The 18350-nt window shown below is 55.2% G+C and overlaps 9 protein-coding genes across 9 annotated transcripts; 4 read left to right on the top strand and 5 right to left on the bottom strand.

The window, feature by feature from the left end:
• Nucleotides 1-286: 286 nt before the first annotated feature.
• On the bottom strand, nt 287-1744 carry B0H64DRAFT_409073 (MM3350-like domain-containing protein). Its single transcript, XM_062804691.1, has 2 exons — nt 962-1744; nt 287-883 (listed from the first exon to the last, which is right to left on the bottom strand). Exons 1-2 carry the CDS (start codon nt 1545-1547, stop codon nt 495-497), a joined length of 975 nt encoding a protein of 324 aa, XP_062654973.1. The 5' UTR covers nt 1548-1744; the 3' UTR covers nt 287-494.
• A 316-nt stretch (nt 1745-2060) lies between these two features.
• Nucleotides 2061-2435, top strand: B0H64DRAFT_293859 (major facilitator superfamily domain-containing protein; the record flags this gene model as incomplete). Its single annotated transcript, XM_062800061.1, has 1 exon — nt 2061-2435. A coding segment is annotated over one exon (375 nt), but the record flags the coding sequence as incomplete, so codon positions are not given.
• Nucleotides 2436-2456: 21 nt separating this feature from the next.
• On the top strand, nt 2457-3550 carry B0H64DRAFT_246161 (major facilitator superfamily domain-containing protein). The gene has a single exon (XM_062799912.1). The coding sequence runs from the start codon at nt 2608-2610 to the stop codon at nt 3493-3495; it is 888 nt and encodes a 295-aa protein (XP_062654971.1). The 5' UTR covers nt 2457-2607; the 3' UTR covers nt 3496-3550.
• On the bottom strand, nt 3551-4811 carry B0H64DRAFT_246151 (Fructosamine/Ketosamine-3-kinase). The gene is made up of 3 exons (XM_062799911.1): nt 4695-4811; nt 4500-4615; nt 3551-4412 (listed from the first exon to the last, which is right to left on the bottom strand). Exons 1-3 carry the CDS (start codon nt 4726-4728, stop codon nt 3606-3608), a joined length of 957 nt encoding a protein of 318 aa, XP_062654970.1. The 5' UTR covers nt 4729-4811; the 3' UTR covers nt 3551-3605.
• Nucleotides 4812-5201: 390 nt separating this feature from the next.
• On the top strand, nt 5202-10510 carry B0H64DRAFT_246143 (uncharacterized protein). Its single transcript, XM_062799910.1, has 2 exons — nt 5202-5281; nt 5346-10510. Exons 1-2 carry the CDS (start codon nt 5279-5281, stop codon nt 10293-10295), a joined length of 4953 nt encoding a protein of 1650 aa, XP_062654969.1. The 5' UTR covers nt 5202-5278; the 3' UTR covers nt 10296-10510.
• Nucleotides 10460-13067, bottom strand: B0H64DRAFT_246119 (uncharacterized protein). The gene is made up of 9 exons (XM_062799909.1): nt 12960-13067; nt 12844-12880; nt 12724-12788; nt 12625-12667; nt 11933-12532; nt 11844-11868; nt 11730-11793; nt 10770-11667; nt 10460-10686 (listed from the first exon to the last, which is right to left on the bottom strand). Exons 1-9 carry the CDS (start codon nt 12965-12967, stop codon nt 10624-10626), a joined length of 1803 nt encoding a protein of 600 aa, XP_062654968.1. The 5' UTR covers nt 12968-13067; the 3' UTR covers nt 10460-10623.
• Nucleotides 13068-13639: 572 nt separating this feature from the next.
• Nucleotides 13640-14398, bottom strand: B0H64DRAFT_246098 (uncharacterized protein). Its single transcript, XM_062799907.1, has one exon. The coding sequence runs from the start codon at nt 14286-14288 to the stop codon at nt 13788-13790; it is 501 nt and encodes a 166-aa protein (XP_062654967.1). The 5' UTR covers nt 14289-14398; the 3' UTR covers nt 13640-13787.
• A 509-nt stretch (nt 14399-14907) lies between these two features.
• On the top strand, nt 14908-15697 carry B0H64DRAFT_409063 (uncharacterized protein). Its single transcript, XM_062804690.1, has 2 exons — nt 14908-15339; nt 15675-15697. The coding sequence occupies exons 1-2, from the start codon at nt 14996-14998 to the stop codon at nt 15682-15684; spliced, it is 354 nt and encodes a 117-aa protein (XP_062654966.1). The 5' UTR covers nt 14908-14995; the 3' UTR covers nt 15685-15697.
• A 268-nt stretch (nt 15698-15965) lies between these two features.
• On the bottom strand, nt 15966-18099 carry B0H64DRAFT_246104 (transmembrane amino acid transporter protein-domain-containing protein). Its single transcript, XM_062799908.1, has one exon. The coding sequence runs from the start codon at nt 17933-17935 to the stop codon at nt 16133-16135; it is 1803 nt and encodes a 600-aa protein (XP_062654965.1). The 5' UTR covers nt 17936-18099; the 3' UTR covers nt 15966-16132.
• Nucleotides 18100-18350: the final 251 nt, after the last annotated feature.

Raw genomic sequence — 18350 nt, 5'->3', positions numbered from 1 at the left:
GTACTCAAATCTCGCAAAACATCCGTTGTGGAAATGACGGGTGCTTCGATGCCTTCATTGACGCCTATGCCGGCCAGCACTCAGGGGCTGTAGCCTGTTGATGCGAGAGGCCGCGGCATTTACATCACACAGGCTACCTAGGGGCCATGTATGAAACAGGTTACAGCTTTATGGCCCGCTAGGTTGCCCTAAAGATGATGGCTTTGTGACTTGACACACAAGACGAGGCCAACATGAGAATCGTCCCTACGTGGAGGTCACAACAAGATCAGGATAAAAGATAGGCAACGAATTCTTCGTTCGATAGTTGGAGACGTGCTGTTACAGAGTTGTGGGGTCGACGGTCTATCTGTGCCGCGCATTGGTGTTTTGCTTCTCGGACCGTCGGACTTTTTCTCAGTCAGGGGCCGGGAAGCAGTGACCGCGGTGCCAATTCCCAATGCCAAGCAGGCTGGAGCTATCTGGGAAGGCCGCACCACGGTATCTCTTTTAGACTACACCCCAAGCCGGTCTCTGAGCATGTCCCTCTCGCTCGCAGCCTGATCGGCCATGCGCTCAAATCGGTCGAGCATGTCCACCAAGTCGCGGTTCACCTGGGCCATGTCCCACACATTGACTCTGTCGCCCGCCAGACCCTTGGGATCACCATTTCTGGTGCGAGTCTCGTACCACTTACGGCTGTCCCGCTGGTCCTCAGTCGGTCGCTCGGCGAGGTAGGCGGCCTTGAGGTCATTCCACCCCTTATTGCCACCAACATCCTCGCCGACGGGATGGCCGGTCCCTGAGAGACAGACAAAGTGATCCGTAAACTCACCCCGGCCCTCCACGGTGAAATAGTGCTCCCAGTTGTCACCAAAGTCGTAAGTGTAGACCAGTTCCTTCCCTAATTCATACCCACACCCGTCAGCATATGCTCAGCACAAGCTCAGCCGGTCAGTCCATCCGTCCGCGCCCAACTCACCCTGGTACTCCCTCTTCTCCAACAACTGCCACAAGCACCAATCATCACTCTTCTTCTCCACCGTATGCGGGTGGCGGCGCTGGGGCTCATGAGCGCGATCGATCCCCGAAAAACGATCGCCCTGGACCGGGTCGACGACGCGCAGCAGGTACTCGCGCGGGGCCGAAGCGGGCCTCTCGCCGCGGCCGTCGACGGCCATGATCTGCTGGACGTGCGCGAGCAGGTCGCCCGGGGGCGGCGGCACGTAGGCCGGGTCCTTGACGGCGAAGTCGAACGAGTGCGTCGTCGCCCACCCGAACGCCGTCTGCAGCGCCAGGTGCAGCGCGTAGAAGGGCGCGTTGGCCGGGCAGGAGAGCGTGCGCTCCACGCGCGGGTCCGTGATGTGCGCCGGCGCGAGCCGGAACTTGATGATGTAGTTGAGCCGGCGGCACTGGCGCTTGTGGGAGGCCCAGCAGGCGGCCTGGCAGGTCTGGCTGCAGTAGCGGGTTGCGCGGCACCGGGAGCAGAGGAGGAGGGGGGTTGGTGGGCTCCCCTCGGGAAGGGGGCACGATGGGTTGTCGCATTTGTTGGGGGTGGGGGTTGGCATGGTGGGCAAGCAAGTCTTGACTCGGTGCGGTGACTGGTGGGTTGAGTGTTTGATGATGAGTCGGTGTGGTGTTGATGAAGGGATGATTTCTCACTTGCCCTAAAAGTTGTGCGGAGAAATCGAGGTGACTGCCAGGAACCAGTCGGTAGAGACAAAAGCAAACGGAGACAGCGCACCTGGCAGTGTGTTTAGTGTTGTTAGGGGTGTCAGGGGCTTGGTTGGCAGTCGGGCTCAGATGGTTTTTTATTGCTGCCGAAACGGGCTCGCACTGTGCGCTGCAACCATCCGGGATCATGGATCTTCCCCTCCTTCTCTCAGGAGCATCCAACTTCTCCCAAACACACCAGGGCAGAGTCTAACTCACTGGCCGAGGGCACCACTCCACTGACGATGAAGACGGCCAATGATGGGCCCATTTCAGAACCCGCGACCACACCTCCAACTGATGAAGGTATCTCTGAACCTTACTCTACCTTCTCACCATGGCAGCAAAACACCATCATAGGTCTGGCTGCCCTCGGCGGGTGGTTCTCCAGTATCAGCAGCTTCATCTACTTCCCAGCCATCCCCTTTCTGGCATCTGACCTTAATGTCGGTGTCCAGCAAGTCAATTTGACCGTCACATCCTACCTCGTCATGTCCGGCATCTTTCCGTCTATCATGGGCGATGCAGCTGATCGATTCGGCCGACGGCCCGTCTTCTTGCTGGCATTGGCCATTTATCTTGGGGCAAATATTGGCCTTGCTTTGCAATCCCATTTCGTTCTGCTTTTTGTCCTTCGAATGCTGCAGAGTGCGGGCATCTCAGGCACCTTTTCCATCGCCTATGGGGTGCTGGGGGACTTGTTCACGCCTGCCGAGAGAGGGGGTTACTCCGGTATCATCTCGTTCTTGTGGGTTACGCTCCAGAGGCTTAAAAGATCGTCGAAGCTAAACACCTTTACATAGTCTCAACACCCCTCCCAGCCTAGGGCCAGTTATCAGCGGTCTTCTCCTCCTTCGCTGGACTTGGCGATCAATCTTCTGGCTCCTCACGGTGACATCTGCGCTCTGCCTGATTATGATGGTCCTCTTTCTACCAGAGACAGCGCGAAGTATCGTTGCTAATGGTAGCCGCCCGGCAAAAGGCATCAACAAGCCCTTGGTCCCCCTTGTTGCTCCAAAGGCCCGGGACGTGGCAATGGCCGAGAGCATCTCTGGTGTACCCATCAGGGAGGGGCACCGGAAGTTCCCAAACCCCCTGGCCGCCTTGAAGCTGCTTCGCATTCCTGGCACTGCCATAATTTTGGTGGCATACGGAATCAACTACACGGTCTACTGCTGCCTGCAGGCTTCTCTGTCTACCCTGTTCGTCGACATCTACGGCGTTTCTGGCTTAGTCGCTGGCTTGGTGTACATTCCTTTTGGTGTGGCAGTTGCTCTGAGCGCTTTTGCAACTGGGCGGCTACTCGATATCAGTTACAAGAAGACTGCAGCGGAGAACGGAATCAGCATCGTCAAGAGCAAGGAGACCGACCTGAAGGCCTTTCCCATCGAACGCGCCAGATTACGAACCGTCATCTTGAGTGTTGCCTTGAGCGCGTTCCTAGTGATGGGTTACGGCTGGGCTCTGCAGGCGCGCGTGTCCATGGCCGTTCCGTTGGTCTTGCAGTTCTTTATCGGCTTAACGATCCAAGGTATCTTCACCGCACTCAACACGCTGCTCGTCGATCTCCACCAAGACTGTCCCTCCACAGCACAGGCTGCTTGCAACTTTGTCCGCTGCGAGATGGCAGCCGCCTGTCTGGCTGCCCTCGATGCACTAATAAGACGCATCGGTCCAGGGTGGAGCTTTCTACTCTTCGGGGTCACCCTTTTCATTGAGTTCCTAATGTTGCTTCTCCTCCAACTCAGGGGGATGAAATGGCGGCACGCACGCTCAGAGGTTAGGTACCTAGGGCATGATTGAGTCACGAGTATTTGCCGATAGTAGTAGCAAATACCCGCCTCTTCTTTTGCGCGAAACCCCAAACAGTCTACATACATTGGCACGCTCGCAACTTAGTGACATAAAACCGTTCACATTTCCCCAAGGTATTTGTTCACGAGCCAGTTCAGCTCGTTCAGAGCCTCACTTCGTGTCTCTGACCCAGGGGAGTGCGCTGAGTTGATCAACAATGTCTCGACAGAATACAGTCGGTTCCGGTCATCAAACTCGGCCTTAGGCTCACTAGCCTCGAAGTTCTTGAGATATTCCTCACGATAGTGGGGGGTATGCAACTGATGGTGTCTGCATCTCCAAATACCCAGCTCCTTTTCATGGTGGGCGTAGTAGGCGCAGGCGTCAAAGATATAAATCTCTTCCGTGTGCTCGATCGTCCCAATGTTGGACTCCCACAGGTCACCATGGATGAGGCAAGGCTTGATGGCTCGGCCGTTAGCAGTGAGGGGGTCGAGTAGCCGAGGAATTAGCTTCTCAAACGTGATCGTCATCGTGTCGTCCAGCTCTTTCCACAGACCGTTGACTTTAATGTCGAGCTCATAAACGCCACGTATCAATTTCGTAAAAAAGGACGTCCAGTTGCTATCCCACCCCGTCGTGAGAGGTAGTTTACCGTCGAACGTTGTACAGTGGAACCCGAACTTGCCCGTTGGGGACACACTCTTGCGATGCAATTCGGCCAGCTTTTTGCCGAGCCGGACTGAGTTGGGGAGGGCATCCTTGTTGATATGAAGGAAGTCGCACAGGAAAAAGTAGGCACCGCCCTTGTTGCATTTCCCATACCCTCGGGGTTCCGGCGCGATGCCAGGCAGCGTCCTATATATTTCCGACATGGAAATGTACTCGCCCCGGACACGTTCGTCGCCATCGTCAGCCTTCAAGGTCTGTTGGATGTTTCCTCTTAGTAAATCTGAGATGGCCCCCTGTGGCCCTTGCTTTGCGGATGAAAAACTTTCAGATTCCTTTCTTACCTTCAGAAAGTATTCTTTTTGGGAACCATCAGGCGCCGTGGTATGAACCCGCTCTGTAGTCGCCCAATCCGAGTGACCGTGCGGTGTCACAACGATCTTGCTTCCCTTTGGAAATACTAAGAGGCACAATAGCCATTCCCCAGCAAGGGTGAGTCGGGGACACATGCTTAAGGGACTGGGACTTCAACAACTCACACTCAACAACTGCCGTGTCGAGTTCTTTTTCCATGTTTAAGCGAAAGTCGACCTGAATACTTAGGCAATCGAACGGGCCGACTAGGCTAAAGAGGCGGAGCCGCGGTGTTGAATATCAACGCGAGTTCGTCCAGGATGGATAGGTTTTCGGTCTTTTCTTTTTCTTTTCGAGATAATAAGAAATTATATAAAGGAGAACGCTAGAAGAAAATAGAACAAAAGAAGAAAGGGAAGTCGACAACTGAATAAAAATCTGGGATGATACCACGGGGCCGAACACCACGAGAGGAAAAGGAATGGATACCTCCCAAGCGTCAGGAGACCCCCTTTTCAGCTCCGTTACCCATATCACTGTCCCACCCGATTTCACGTCAGGCATGTCCATTGGCGCCTAACACGGGGGCGGGGCGCGCCCCCTGTGCGGCACAGGGTTGCATCCTAAACAACCTCGGAAGGGGTCGGCCACCGGATCTCTCCTCAACTGTCTCAAATCTTGCGGCTGAGGCTAAGGGCTGCAACGACTGACCTTATGCAGGAGGTCCCAGTGTGTCTGTCACGGGTATTCAAGTCTCGAGGAATTTACAATGGTACTTGCCTAAGTGAACTCCGCCCTCTAACCGCTGGGCATCACTGACCATGGTTACATTTCAGTGGAAGCGCCTTAAAGTAGGCAAAAGCGCCGGTTCAAATGATCCGTTGGGCTGGACACCGACTTCGTTCCCGAGTTTGGAGAAAGGCTCAGCATCCCCAGAGCCCACATCAGATATCCAAGTGCCGGAAGGCAACCTGCCATTAACGGATCGGACAGTCAAAACTGCCACGGACGCGTCCCTTTCAGCGACTTCACAATCACCACTTTCCGCGATTCGTTCCCTGTTATCTTCATCGGGGCAGCGGCAGCAGTCGCAAGATCGAAGAAATGACCCCCACGGGCTTTTGGTTTTGCACACGCCACCAAACCGCACATTGGACGTCATATTTATCCATGGCCTCGGGGGGTCCAGCCTGCAGACGTGGTGCTTTGACAGAAACCTGGACAATCTGTGGCCTAAGTTGTGGCTTCCGGTCGAGCTACCAACGGCTCGTGTCCTCACATTCGGCTACGACTCTCACTTCTTGTCCAGAAAGAAACAAGCGTCTTGTGGCATCGGTGACTTCGCGACCGATCTCCTCTTTCGTCTGAAATATAGTGAGAACACCGCAGAACGCCTCGGCGAGGTCCCCATCGTCATCGTCACCCACTCGATGGGCGGCTTAGTGTTCAAAAAAGCCTTCGTACAAGGGCATCTGAATCCCGAGTTTAGCGGCATCGTCTCCATGATCAAGGCCGTATTGTTCCTCGCTACCCCTCACCGAGGGACCGATCTTGCTACGGTTCTTAATCGGCTCCTTTCGACCTCCATCCTCGGTCACTCCCCGAAAAAGTATATCACCGAGCTGGCACGCAGAAGCCCAACCATTGACGAACTAAACGAGTCCTTCCGGCACATTGCCCCGAAACTCCGAATATTCTCATTTTATGAAACACTCGTCACTGCCGTCGGCCCTACGTCAGTAACCATCGTCGACAAAGCTACGGCTGTTATGGGTTATCCAGATGAGATACAAATACCTCTTGTCGCCAACCACCATGACGTGTGCAAGTTCTCCAACGCAAAGGACGCAAACTACACCTCCGTAATTGGGGCGCTCCGTAGCATTGTTGGCTCTGTCGTCTCCACGGTCAATGCTGCCGTGCCTGAGGAAAACTCACATTACCTAACGGACATGTTGAGTGTGGCTGGCCCGCCCAAAGAAGACCTTCAGATTACCCGTTCCGCTAGAAAGCAGGGCCTCTGTGATAGTCTATGGTCAACCGAGGAGATGAACAGGTGGCTCTGTTCCGAAACACCCCAGATCCTGTGGATCCACTCTCCACCGGGTTGCGGAAAGTCAACACTTTGTTCGTTGGTTATTGAGCGTCTTCTAGAAGCTGGCCACCATTGCTGCTACTTTTTCTTCAAGTACGGCCAGCGCGAAAAGCAATCAACCAATACCGTCTTGCGCTCCATTGCCTACCAAACCGCCCTAGGACTGCCCGGATTTCATCGGACCCTGGTTGATATCGCAAAATCGGGGGTGAAGCTTCAGACCGCAGACCCTTCTGCCATCTGGGAGAAATTATTTTCCACTAAACTTACCGATGCTGGGGCGGAAGATACGATATATTGGGTCCTTGACGGCCTTGACGAAGCAGACTCCAGCAAGCGGGTGGTAGAGTTCATGTCGCGTGTCGGCGATTTCGGGAGTTGTGTCCGAGTCCTCATCCTTAGCCGGCCTCTCCCAAACATCCGCCAGGAATTTGAGGTGGCAAAAAAAAGGATAGAGGTCCTTGACCTACCCCTGCCCGACAATCAGAACGATATCCGCTCGATGGTGGCTCAAAGGATCAATCACCTCCCCCCAGGCATCCCTCTAAAGGTCCAAATTGTGAGCGAGATTGTCACACGATCACAAGGAAACTTTCTTTGGGCCAGTCTTGTGGCCCAAAGCTTGGTCAACTGCCGTCGTGAGGATCAAGTCAGGCGGCTTCTGAGTTCTACCCCGGATGGCATGCACGACCTGTATGACCGAATGACAGATACCATCCTGGGTCTCCCATTTGACGAAGACAAGGCACTGGCCAAGGTTTTACTTATCTGGGCCATGTACGCCAGTAGCCCGCCAACTGTGGAAGAACTCACAGAAGCCTATCCCACGGAATTCGAAGGAATTCTAGACCTCAATCACACCATCGCGCACGTGTGTGGGCAATTTGTTGTGCTCAACCCCCAGAGACAAATAACTCTCGTACACCATTCCGCGCGTGAGTACCTCGAGAGGGCGGAACGGCGGCCCTACACCCTGAACGCGCAACAGGCGCATGAGGAATGCTTACAAAAGTGTTTTACCACCCTCTGCGACTCGGCGTTGAGACGCAAGCTTCAGAAGCTGCAACCACCCCAGTTTCTCCCGTACGCTGCCATATCGTGGCCTTTACACCTCCGAGGTTGCTCATTAGACTCGGATCAAGTTCTGGACCTTCTCGTCAGGTTTCTGAGTGGGCCCCATCCGCTCGCTTGGATTCAATATCTCGCAATGAGCAATCGTCTTTCCGAGCTCCTGGGTGCTTCTCGCGAGTTGACGGCGTATGTGAGGAGCCGAAGAACGGCCAATAAACACAAGCCTCTAATGGATCGCCGGCTCTCCGACCTCTCACTCATCGGGTACTGGGCAACCGACTTGATGAAGATCCCGTCCAAATTTGGTTCTTACCTCACCGAGCAACCATCCATGATATATCAGTGCCTTCCCGCCTTCTGTCCGACCTCCTCCATTATGCATCGCAAGTTCAACCAAAACCCCGCTTCAAAACTTACCGTTTCGGGGCTCTCCTACACGCTGTGGGATGACCGTCTCGCTCGCGTGTCCGGCGGCCCTGGTCAAGCCCATCAACTCGCCAACTCCATGCGATGCCTAGCAGTGGCAAACAATGACCCGATTGGCACCGTTACTGTATGGGATACCACCCTCTTTGACGAACTGAAAGTCTTCTCGATCGGTGAATACGTTTCAGCTCTTACCTTCAACAGCTCCGGCGCGCTATTGGCGTGCTATTCCTCCTCAAAGACGTTCGTCTGGGATGTCACCGATTGGTCGCTCCAAATATCCGCGGAAAACCCTCCGATGGACGACGTTCTTGAATTCAGGTTCGATGAACACGATGCACTCATGATGGTTACAGAGTTCCGGCAACTTCATACATTGGCGACAATGACCACCCAAGTTGCACCAGCGTGGGAAAAGCAAGACCCAACATTGCTCAGCGAGCCTTTTGCGAGTCCGTCCTGCGTGGCCTTTAACGCTGACTGTACGCAAATTGCGATTTCCTATGCCCACTTTCCCGTTTCTATATGGTCCGTAGAACCGCCGGAGATGGTCGCACGGCTCAAAAACAATTCGCCACACGAGCAGCGCCCCATGGCTTCGTATACGGGAACCAGCAAAGTGGTGTGGCACCCGTCCGGTACCCAAGTTCTTTGCATCTATGGGACCGCTTTTAGGTGGAACTTCGAGACAGACGTGTATAAAGAGGTCGACGACGACACCAACAGCACCCACCACGACATTGCATGCAGCCCAAACGGACGTGTTTTCATAACGATGAACGGCACAAGCTCCATTGGAATTTACGACTTCTCATCGATGTCACTCCTATACAGGTTCAGTACCGAGGGCTCCAGCCACCGTATCCACTTTGGTTTCGACAGCACTCAAATCTACAACCTGGAAGGATCTTACTGCAACATTTGGGAACCCCACTGCCTCCTCGCCTTTGCTGGTGAGGCATCCGACCCAGTCGAAGACGGTGATATGCAGGTCTCAGTTGACAGTTTCTTGTGTGACCCGGATGAGGCCCCGGACGCCTCCATCTCTCTCGCCGGTCCCGTGGCCGAAATAGAAAACAGGGCAGCTGTTAGGGATGTTAGGCCAGGACTAGCGAGCAACGGATTGCTGGTCGGCTACACAACCCATGACGGGTCCGTGAACATTTACGACACGACAAGCAACCGGAAGCATGAGATTGACAAAATCGACTTCGCCATCAAGGTCGACCGGTTAGCTTGGAGCCCTAAGTACGACCGGATGGCCTACTCGATAATCAATGGGGCCACGGCTGTGGTGGCCATCTCGACCCCCGTTGACCCCAAGGGCGGACCATCAGTCTCAAAGGAGGTCGTGTACATGGATAAAGGTTGGAACACGGACCGCGGACGAACACACCGAATTGTTTTCCACGGCACAGATAACCGGCTGCTAATATCGGGCAGAGACCAATGCCAGGTCCTCCGCCTACCCCAGGGGGATATACTAGCTAAACAACAGCACGAGGGTCACCGAGACTGTCTGGAGTGGCAGCGACACCCTTCGGAGCTTGAACACCTCCTCCGCTTCACTTCATGCGCCGTCACGATCCTGTCATGGGAACACCTCGAAGAAAAAGCCTCAATCCCCCTCGACCTTACCAGTTCTGCGCCTGGAATAGACGACGGTAGCCAACCACCCGTCAACCTCGATGCCATCCTCGACAACCACTGCCGCCGATACCTCCTGCTCCGCACGTTCACCATGGTCCGCAACAGCCCCCGATACAGTTTTGCAATCCTCTCAGGCAAAGAAGTCTATTCCCGCACCGCCGACAGCCTAGTATCTTCTCCCACGCCGCTCGAGCCCGACCAAATCCCCAGCATCAAGCCACTTCCCATCCCGCCATCTCTCGCCTCGAGAATAACCCACCCACTCGGTATCCTCCCCGACGGTCTGCTGGTGTTCCTCGACCGCCAGCTTTGGCTCTGCACCACCACGTTGCCGCGTCCAACCTTCACGTCGGACAGCTCAGCGAGAGACGGCACAACTGATTTCCAGCCTAATGTGACACGACATTTCTTTGTGCCTCAGGACTGGGTGACAGAAGAGGGGCTGCGGATGTGTCGGGTCTTGAAAGACGGGACGGTGGTGTGCCCTTCAAACGGGGAGGTTGCGGTTTTGAAAGGGGGTCTTGTCCAGGATTCGTGGGTTTAGTTGTATTATGGACGTGTTTTGCGCGATTACTTACCAGGCGGCGAGAGGGCCAAATCCACATGCCATCACGTTAGCCCTTTTTCCCAACCTCTATTTCACGCCCGGGAGACTCAACTTCAAGCCAAGGTGCGGTTCGAAGCATGTATGATCCACGGATGGAAGAAGGGACTGATGCAGCAAGCAACCGCGGTCAACAGTTACCCTCGCGAGCCTAGCTTCATGTTTTATTTTTGAAGTGTGTGTTATCATCGGACTTCTTTTTCTTCCACCTTGCATGCATTTAAAACTTTTGGTAAGGCACTTCAACTAGACTAAGTACCTAAGGTAGCTAGGTGGAGACGGGAGTTGGGGTCTCTGGAGCAGCAGCGGTGGTGGGTTGGCTTGTGATGAACTGCAACCCAGAGAGCATCGTCGTTAGCCATCAAGTCCTTATTCCCTTCCCACACTTTTACTATCCACGCGGATGACACTTACATTGCTTGCCGCGCTCAGCAGGGCGAGGAGCGAGCTGTGTACCACGTCTTCGTGGATGCCAACGCCCCAGACTGTCTGCTTGCTGCCTGCAGGCCTGCACTCGATATATGAGGCCGCCTTCACACCTTGGCCCTCACCAATGGCATGCTCCCTGTAGTCGTGAACGTCAAGGTCAATGCCGACGTGCCTGAGTGCAACTGCCATGCTAGAGATTGGTCCGTTACCCCGACCACGCAGCTTTACCTCTTCACCGTTCATGAGGATGACGCCCTCAAAGATACGTTTCAGGTCCTTCGTGTCCTGCGTTTTCCCCGGCGCGGAGGGCATCGGGGACTGTGATCGGTCGGGGGTGATGCTATAGTCAACAAGGCTAAGGCAAGGGTTCTCGTGGAGGAAATAGGTTGTCTCGAAGAGCTCGGTAATCTCGTTGGCCAGTAGCTCGCGTCCAAGCTCCTCGGCGCGGCGCTGGACAACGCTGGAGAAGGCGACCTGAAGGCTGCGAGGCAGATCGAGCTGCAGTTTCGAGTGCAAAATAAAGGCACTGCCCCCTTTTCCAGACTGGGAGTTGATGCGGATAATGGCCTCGTAATTGCGACCGATATCTTGGGGATCCAGTGGCAGGTAGGGCATCTCGTGCCACTTTTCTTCGCTGGCTAGGCCTTGACGCACGCGGTTCTGGAATCCTTTTTTGATTGCATCTTGATGGCTCCCCGAGAAGGCCGCAAATACGAGACTGCCGCCGTAGGGAGCACGCTGGTGGACGGGGATCTTGGTGCAAGATTCGACCATATCGATGACGGAGTCCATTTGGGAGAAGTCAAGTTGTGGGCTCACACCTTGTGTATAAAGGTTCAAAGCCAGGGTGACGAGATCGACATTGCCCGTTCTCTCCCCGTTGCTGTGAAATGTTCAGTATTGTCTCATAAAGCATGGGGGACAAAAAAGGACAAGAATACGAACCCAAACAGACACCCTTCTACACGGTCAGCTCCCGCCAGCTGACCGAGTTCTGCTGCTGCAATGCCTGTACCATGTCAGTAGTCGCACCACAACGATAGAATCGGACACACTAACTACATCCACGATCGTTGTGAGGATGCTGCCGAAACATGGTTAGCATGGCTATAATACAGACGTTGGGCGACGGGAAGGGTACAACTTACCAGCGATACGCACACGTCCTCCCTATCCCCGATATTGGTGCAAAAGTACTCTATCAAATCCGCATATACGTTGGGTGTTGATAGCTCTACCGTAGCTGGCAAGTTGAATATGATTTGGTCCCCCGTTTCTCCGTTAGGGCCCCACGCAGATTTCACCGCTCGGCATACCCTCAGGGCATAATCGGGATCTGTATCGGAGAAGCACTCTGGCGAGAATTCGAACTGCCATCGAGTTCCAGAACCTTCAGGGTTGTCTTTAGTCAGGGACCTGACCAGCTTAGTGCAGTCCACGGCGAGCTCCAGGGCCTGCTCCTCCGAGTAGCCAAAGACAACTTTCCGGAAGCATTCGCTTGTAGCAAGATAGATGTGGATGATGGCGTTTTTCGCACCGCGGACCGACTCAACAGTTCTCCGGATAAGATCGGGCCGGCAAGGCGAAAGGACCTGCAGGCATACGTCGTCCGGCACGGCTCCCGGGGTCTCAATCAAGCGGCGGGTGAAGTCAAAGTCGATTTGGGACGAAGACGGGAAGGAGACCTCAATTTCCTTGTAACCAAGGTCGCACAGCATTTTGAAGTAGCGCCACTTCTCCTCGCCGTTCTGTTTGTTGACCGGCCCATGTCAGTTCGGGGACGTAGGTAAGGGTGCTAGCTCACCAGAGGTCAAAGAAGGGGGGGCAAGAAGATGCATACCATTGGATCAGGCAGACTCTGGTTGCCATCGCGGAGGCAAGAGCTTTGGCGATGTTAGCGATACCTCATGCACTGAAAGTGTGGATTGGGAAAACATACGATAGCCAGCGAGGAGCTTTGGAGATGGTTTTGTCGGGCCACTGCCGGTTCGGCAAATGCGGTGGCTGGTCAAAGTTAGTTGAAAGATAAAAGTCGAGAAGATGGAGGAACAAGGCTTGCCTTGAACGGCTTGTACTTCTTCCAGGGTTCATTGAGGCTGTAGAGGAGGGCCGAGGAGACAAGTTAGCTCTGCGCGTGGCAAAATGGCTCCAGGTCGACTGAACAAAGCAACCTACAAAGGCATCTTGGGAAGGGGAGTATCGGCCGATGTTTAAGAGCAGATCGGGGTAGATTTCGGGTGTCAAAAGTGGAAGGAGCGAGGAAGGCGAGGAAGGCGAGAAAACAGGGTGAGTTGGTAAAAGGTGAGTCACTGAAAAGGGACAGTGTGTTAATGGGAGTCACGTGGTAGAGCACGTGATCTTCAACCTTTCCTGTGTGCCTCAGACCTCGTCGTTCAAGGGCAAAACAAGTGGCCGTGAGGCAGCGAATGTATATTATATGTTGCAATTGTGCTTAGATGTATGAATCCGTCACGGACCGACTTGAACAAAGAAAGAAGATCCCTCATCTCTGGCTTGGCCAACTAGCGAAGCCTCTCCAAAAACCGGTCTTCTCCAAAGCTGACGCTCCACCATTTGCTTTCGGTCATGTTGGACACCTTGCGGGCAGAACTTGTCGACGATATAGGTACCTTAGGTAGGCAGTTGTGAGCCCAACTTGGGCCAATGTGCATGAGCCCCAAAGTTACATGGGTCTTGCTGGGAGGGAAATCTGCAATACCTCAGTTAGACTGAGACTCTGAGTTAGTAATCCCGTCATCGAAACTATTTGTGAATTGTCTCAAGTTTGAATGCTTACCCATTAAGAACAGTTCATTCTGAATCTTGAGCGCACTCTCAGCCGCACCGATGTTCTTGGACTCGAGTTGCTTGACGGTATCAAGGCGTTTCCGGAAAGGTTCGACACCCAACAAAACCTCTTCGTCGCGTTTGAGATCTTCCAAGTCTTGGCTCGAACAAGACAGGTGAAGCTACCTCGCCTTAAAGCCTTAAGAAGTGGGTTTTCTATGGTCCGTTCTGGTGTGTGAGGTACGTGGCACCGGGTCCGTAACCTCGCAGTTTCTCCTCCATGGCAGCATCAACCGGCTCAGGGGAAAACCCAAATCGAGCCCAGAACGGGACAGTCCCGTAAACCGAAATAAGACACGTCGTCGGATACCGCCGAGCAACCTCCAAAGTCCGCCCGATACCCTCCGCCGCAGCCCGCCGGCCACGAAACCCCGGCAAGATGGCGATGTCATGCAGGTAGTACTGGTCGGCGTCCTGCGGAATCACCCCCAGCAGCTCGTTGAGGGCAGGAGGCTTGCCACGACGGACAGGAAATGAGACGATGTAGCCCCCGACCTCTTCGCCGTCGGCCTCAACAAGCACCATGCAACCCTCAGCGAAGAGCTTCAATCTCTCGAGGAAGATAGGCTCGTGCTCGGGCAGGTCGCGGTGGATGTCGTTAGCAACGCGCATGACGCCCGGGATGTCGCTCTCGGTCATTGGGCGCCAGGTAACCATGGCTGTCGGCTTTTGTCGTTGAATAGTAGGGTTACGGAATGGGCAAGTCGTGTCAGAGGAAATTGATGTGTTGTTTGAGTTATTATCGAACCAAGATCCCTGTTTGCTCGGACCTCCTTCCCACTCGGCGGGCCTGGCCCCCTTGGCTGCGGGATGGCCGAAAGACCCAACGAGTGTGTGGGGCCACGGGCACTTATCGCCACCGATTCCCACTGGGGTTATGCTTGGAGTTGATGCTCTTGTCCAGCTTGTGCTGGAAACGATCAAGTATGAGCCTAGTTACCGCATTCCATTTGCGGTGCCATGGGGTCTAACTCCCTTGCCCGGAACAAACACCCTCGGATGCCTGCATCATTTTCTGTCTCGACACACTTACAATCTGGCCAACGTTCCCCAATGATTCGTGGAACCAAACAATAGGCACTTCAACCCGAGGCGACATCCCGCAATGATGACGGCTAAAGTTCCCGTAGGTCGAGTCCTGGGCTCCCACAACTACCGGAGAAGGTCATAAAGCCGGCAGAATAAATTAGAACGGCTCGAGGTTGGGGAAATACCCGAACCCCTCTACAGGCTCTACTTTATCATCCGAGGACCATCATTAGAATGGCGAGGTCCCTGGGGTATGAATCGGTTCTAGATTATTGTAGATACTAGCATCCAAGAAACACACTCCAACTAGCCAGGTGTTAAGCAAAACATACAGCATGATCTCTCTACTTCTCCTCGCCGTTGCGGGTATCTCCTCACAAGCATCGGCCGCATGCACCCGGGCCTTCCTCCAGGAAGTCACCGCAAGCTATGTCGCAGCGCTTAGCTCCGGCGAGGGCCCGGCCGGCATCTCGAACCTGGCACAAGACGACGTCATCTACCAGGAGAACGACGCGGACATGGACATCGCCGAAGGCATCTTATCAGCCGCCATCAAGATCGATTTCGATCGCAGCATCTACGACACGACCGAGTGCGCGTCGTACACCGAGATCGTCGCCACGACGGGCCACCCATACGTGATCGGGACGCGCCTGGCGCTGAACGCGGACAACGAGATCTACAAGATCGAGTCAGTCGTCTGCGAGACGGGCGACTGGCTGTTCGACGCGCAGGGCTCCCTGGACTACAACGAGCAAGAAATCTGGGAGCCCATCCCTGAGGCGGACCGCGACTCCCGCGAGGTGATCATGGCGGCGGGCCAGGCGTACATCGACGCGTGGGGCGACGACACCATCGAGGTGCCCTTCACCGAGGACTGCTCCCGCCTCGAGGGCGGCGCCTACATCTCGGGTGGGAAATGTCTGCTGAACTTCCCGCCGCCGTTCAACGTCACGAACCGGCGGTACACCATCGACGAGGAACTCGGGGCCATCGATATCTTCCACAACTTCCCTTTCCTTGACCAGTCGATCCCGCGGGACCCGGGCACACAGACAAACAACTTGATCAGGGTCGAAGGGGGCAAGATCAAGTACATCCATGAGAACACCGTTTGTGATGCGGACAACTGTGGAAGGTAGATGTTAGCCAAGCACTTCGGATTCTGTACATCGACCGATACTGGAAAGCGATCTTACCGCAGCACGCTGCTGCTCGTGAGCCGTATTCATCTACAGTTAGTTCTCGGTACTACGATCAGCCACGGGAATCAGGGGGAGGGGGGGAATGGGCGGGCCAGTGATCCAAGGGGTAACCAGAGCCGTGCACATATCAAAACAGGCCCGGATGTCTGTTCTACCCTAGGTACCATCCAAATCCAACTTGTAACTTCCACGTATGCATGAAATCCCAAAAAGAAAAACGCCCATTCCCCATGCACATACACCCGCTCACGGTCATGCTCATCACGATCACAAAAAGCTGGTCACCACCGTCACCGTAGTGGTGTACACCATACCAACCAACCCAACCACCATCAACAGCAGATCCCCCCACTTCACCCACCGCTTGGTAGCCAACCCCTTAAAATGCAAAAACGCCGGATACACATACACCAGCGGCACGCACGCCACACTCCCAATCAACGCAACAAAACGATCCAGATTCCCCGTGCCCACCACCGACACCAGGCCACAAAACACCACCACCCCAAACCGAAACAGATTCTTAACCCACTTGGTCCGCAAGCTCCCCTTGCCCGAGCGCATGTGCCCAAAGATCTTGCCCTCGATGATGCGCAGCGCGGGGAACAGCTGCACGGGCGTGCCGACCAGCACCGCAATGGCGTACAGCAGCTGGACCGAGTTGACGAGCGGGCTGTCCTGCGGGAAGTTGTTGATGATCTCGATCTCGGTCTTCTCGCCAAAGGTGGCGTAGCACAGCGCGCCGACCGACGTGAAGACGACGGTGATGAGGAACATGACCAGGCCGAGGAGGGGTTCGAAGTGGTGCGGGTTGGCCATGGAGGATTGGATGGGCAGGATCAGGCCGATGCCTTCGAAGGTGAAGATGGCCGCGCCGATGGTGAGGGTGTAGTGGCTCGGGTTGAAGAGTACCACGGTCGGGTCGACGCCGACGGTGGAGAGGGAGGTGCTGGTGTACGAGTAGATGTAGCTGACGCCGACGAGGATGCAGGCGTCGGCGAGGAGGGCCACGGGGCCGAGCTTGGAGATGTTGCGGATCCAGGCGAGCGGGACTAGGATGATGAGCTGCAGGGTGATCAGGCCCGCCGAGGTGAAGGGGTTTTGGCCGCCGGTGACGGCGTCGAAGAAGCTCATGAGGTTCTCGGCGACGAAGACGATGCCCGCGCAAACGAAGCCCAGCTGGGACAGGGCAATGGAGAAGAGGATGAGGGTGCGCATCCGCGGTCCGGCGATGGCGTTTCCGATGTCGCCATATCCGCCGCCGTAATGGAGCTTGCATTGTAGCAAGAGGTGGAAGGCGACCATGGTGACAATGGATACGGAAAGCATAGCGACGGTGGAGAATAAGATGCCGCCGTTGCGAAAGGCCTTGGGCAGGAACATGATGCCGGTGCCGATAAAAGCTTTGAGCAGGGTGAAGAAGGTCTTGACGGTACCGGCGTTGGCGGAGCGCGGGGCCCGGACGGAGCTGATGCGTTGGCGAAGGAGAGGGCGCCGCTCGCCGGCTTCTTCTTCGTCTCTTCCTTCTTCCCCCTCCTCCCCCTCCTCCCCCTCCTCTTCCTCCTCGGTGACGGCCTCCTCGTCGGTGTCGACCAGGTCTTCGCCGGCAAAGCTGCCGTAGAGGTCGAGAAACTCGACGAAATTGCGCGTGATGGGCAATCTAGCGGCCATGAAATCGTTCCCATGCCTCTGATGCAGAAAGGCGCGGCGGAACCCTCCCGGAGCGAGCTGGTCGCCGACGGTCAAGGGTGGGGCGTCATCGTCGGCGTGGAGGTCCCTGGGCGAGTGGAAAGTTGCGGCCCGGCGGTGCATTGGGACGCGGGTTGCTGAGGGCAGCTTGAAGAGATCCCGGTGTATGTCGCCGCCCTGCAACTTCAACGACGACTCCCCTTCCGGAATAGGGGTAACCTCGGATCCCGATCCCGAGACTGAAGCCGGCGTGGTGCCATCTGTACTCCCGGGTGCACTGTGAAACTCGGCTGTGTAGCCTGGTGGCAAATGTTCAGCGACAACCTGGGCTTGGGCTTCTGTGTCCCGTCGGTCTCGTGATGTTGCCCTATTGTCGGACATGGTGGATGTGAAGGGGATAGTCAACGGTGGTCGATCATCGAAAGGTGGAGGATGGGTGAAAATGGAAGTGGAACGTGAAACTTCCAACTCCTCCAAACTCTTGGGTGGTCAAACAAAGCCAGAGGAGCGGCAATCGGCGGCTTTCGTCCCACAACCCCGGATGATGTCACCAATCGGCGGCCAGAACGCCGGCACGGTTCCAGACGCGGCCGTTTTCTCACCGCCAAATGCAGCGCCCAGTTCCCTGCTGACAGCCCACAACGACACGCATTGGCCGTGCGAGAGCCAACCCGAGAAGGTGCTTCGAATTGTGCAGCTTCAGGCTGCAAATGTCAACAACAGAAGCCAACAACAGACCTCCCTTGTCATGCAAACTGCCACAAGCCTGGCCCGTCTTGTCTATTATTTTTTGTCG

Source organism: Chaetomium fimeti (genome assembly GCF_033439085.1).
Source record: "Chaetomium fimeti strain CBS 168.71 chromosome Unknown B0H64scaffold_9, whole genome shotgun sequence".
Classification (NCBI taxonomy): domain Eukaryota; kingdom Fungi; phylum Ascomycota; class Sordariomycetes; order Sordariales; family Chaetomiaceae; genus Chaetomium; species Chaetomium fimeti.
Note: the sequence above shows the minus strand (reverse complement) of the source record. Positions and strands in the feature narration are given on the sequence as shown.

Excerpts from the sequence above, each read along its gene's own strand:
- B0H64DRAFT_409073 (XM_062804691.1), bottom strand. The coding sequence starts at position 1,547 with ATGCCAACCCCCACCCCCAACAAATGCGACAACCCATCGTGCCCCCTT. Across the intron at positions 884-961 it reads GGAGAAGAGGGAGTACCAGG|GGAAGGAACTGGTCTACACT; the intron begins GTGAGTTGGGCG and ends GGTATGAATTAG.
- B0H64DRAFT_246161 (XM_062799912.1), top strand. The coding sequence starts at position 2,608 with ATGATGGTCCTCTTTCTACCAGAGACAGCGCGAAGTATCGTTGCTAAT.
- B0H64DRAFT_246151 (XM_062799911.1), bottom strand. The coding sequence starts at position 4,728 with ATGGAAAAAGAACTCGACACGGCAGTTGTTGAGT. Across the intron at positions 4,616-4,694 it reads CGACACGGCAGTTGTTGAGT|TATTTCCAAAGGGAAGCAAG; the intron begins GTGAGTTGTTGA and ends TGTGCCTCTTAG. Across the intron at positions 4,413-4,499 it reads AAAAAGAATACTTTCTGAAG|ACCTTGAAGGCTGACGATGG; the intron begins GTAAGAAAGGAA and ends AACATCCAACAG.
- B0H64DRAFT_246119 (XM_062799909.1), bottom strand. Across the intron at positions 12,533-12,624 it reads AGAGTCTGCCTGATCCAATG|AACGGCGAGGAGAAGTGGCG; the intron begins GTATGCATCTTC and ends GTCAACAAACAG. Across the intron at positions 10,687-10,769 it reads TGCTGAGCGCGGCAAGCAAT|TTCATCACAAGCCAACCCAC; the intron begins GTAAGTGTCATC and ends TCTGGGTTGCAG.
- B0H64DRAFT_246098 (XM_062799907.1), bottom strand. The coding sequence starts at position 14,288 with ATGGTTACCTGGCGCCCAATGACCGAGAGCGACATCCCGGGCGTCATG.
- B0H64DRAFT_409063 (XM_062804690.1), top strand. The coding sequence starts at position 14,996 with ATGATCTCTCTACTTCTCCTCGCCGTTGCGGGTATCTCCTCACAAGCA.
- B0H64DRAFT_246104 (XM_062799908.1), bottom strand. The coding sequence starts at position 17,935 with ATGTCCGACAATAGGGCAACATCACGAGACCGACGGGACACAGAAGCC.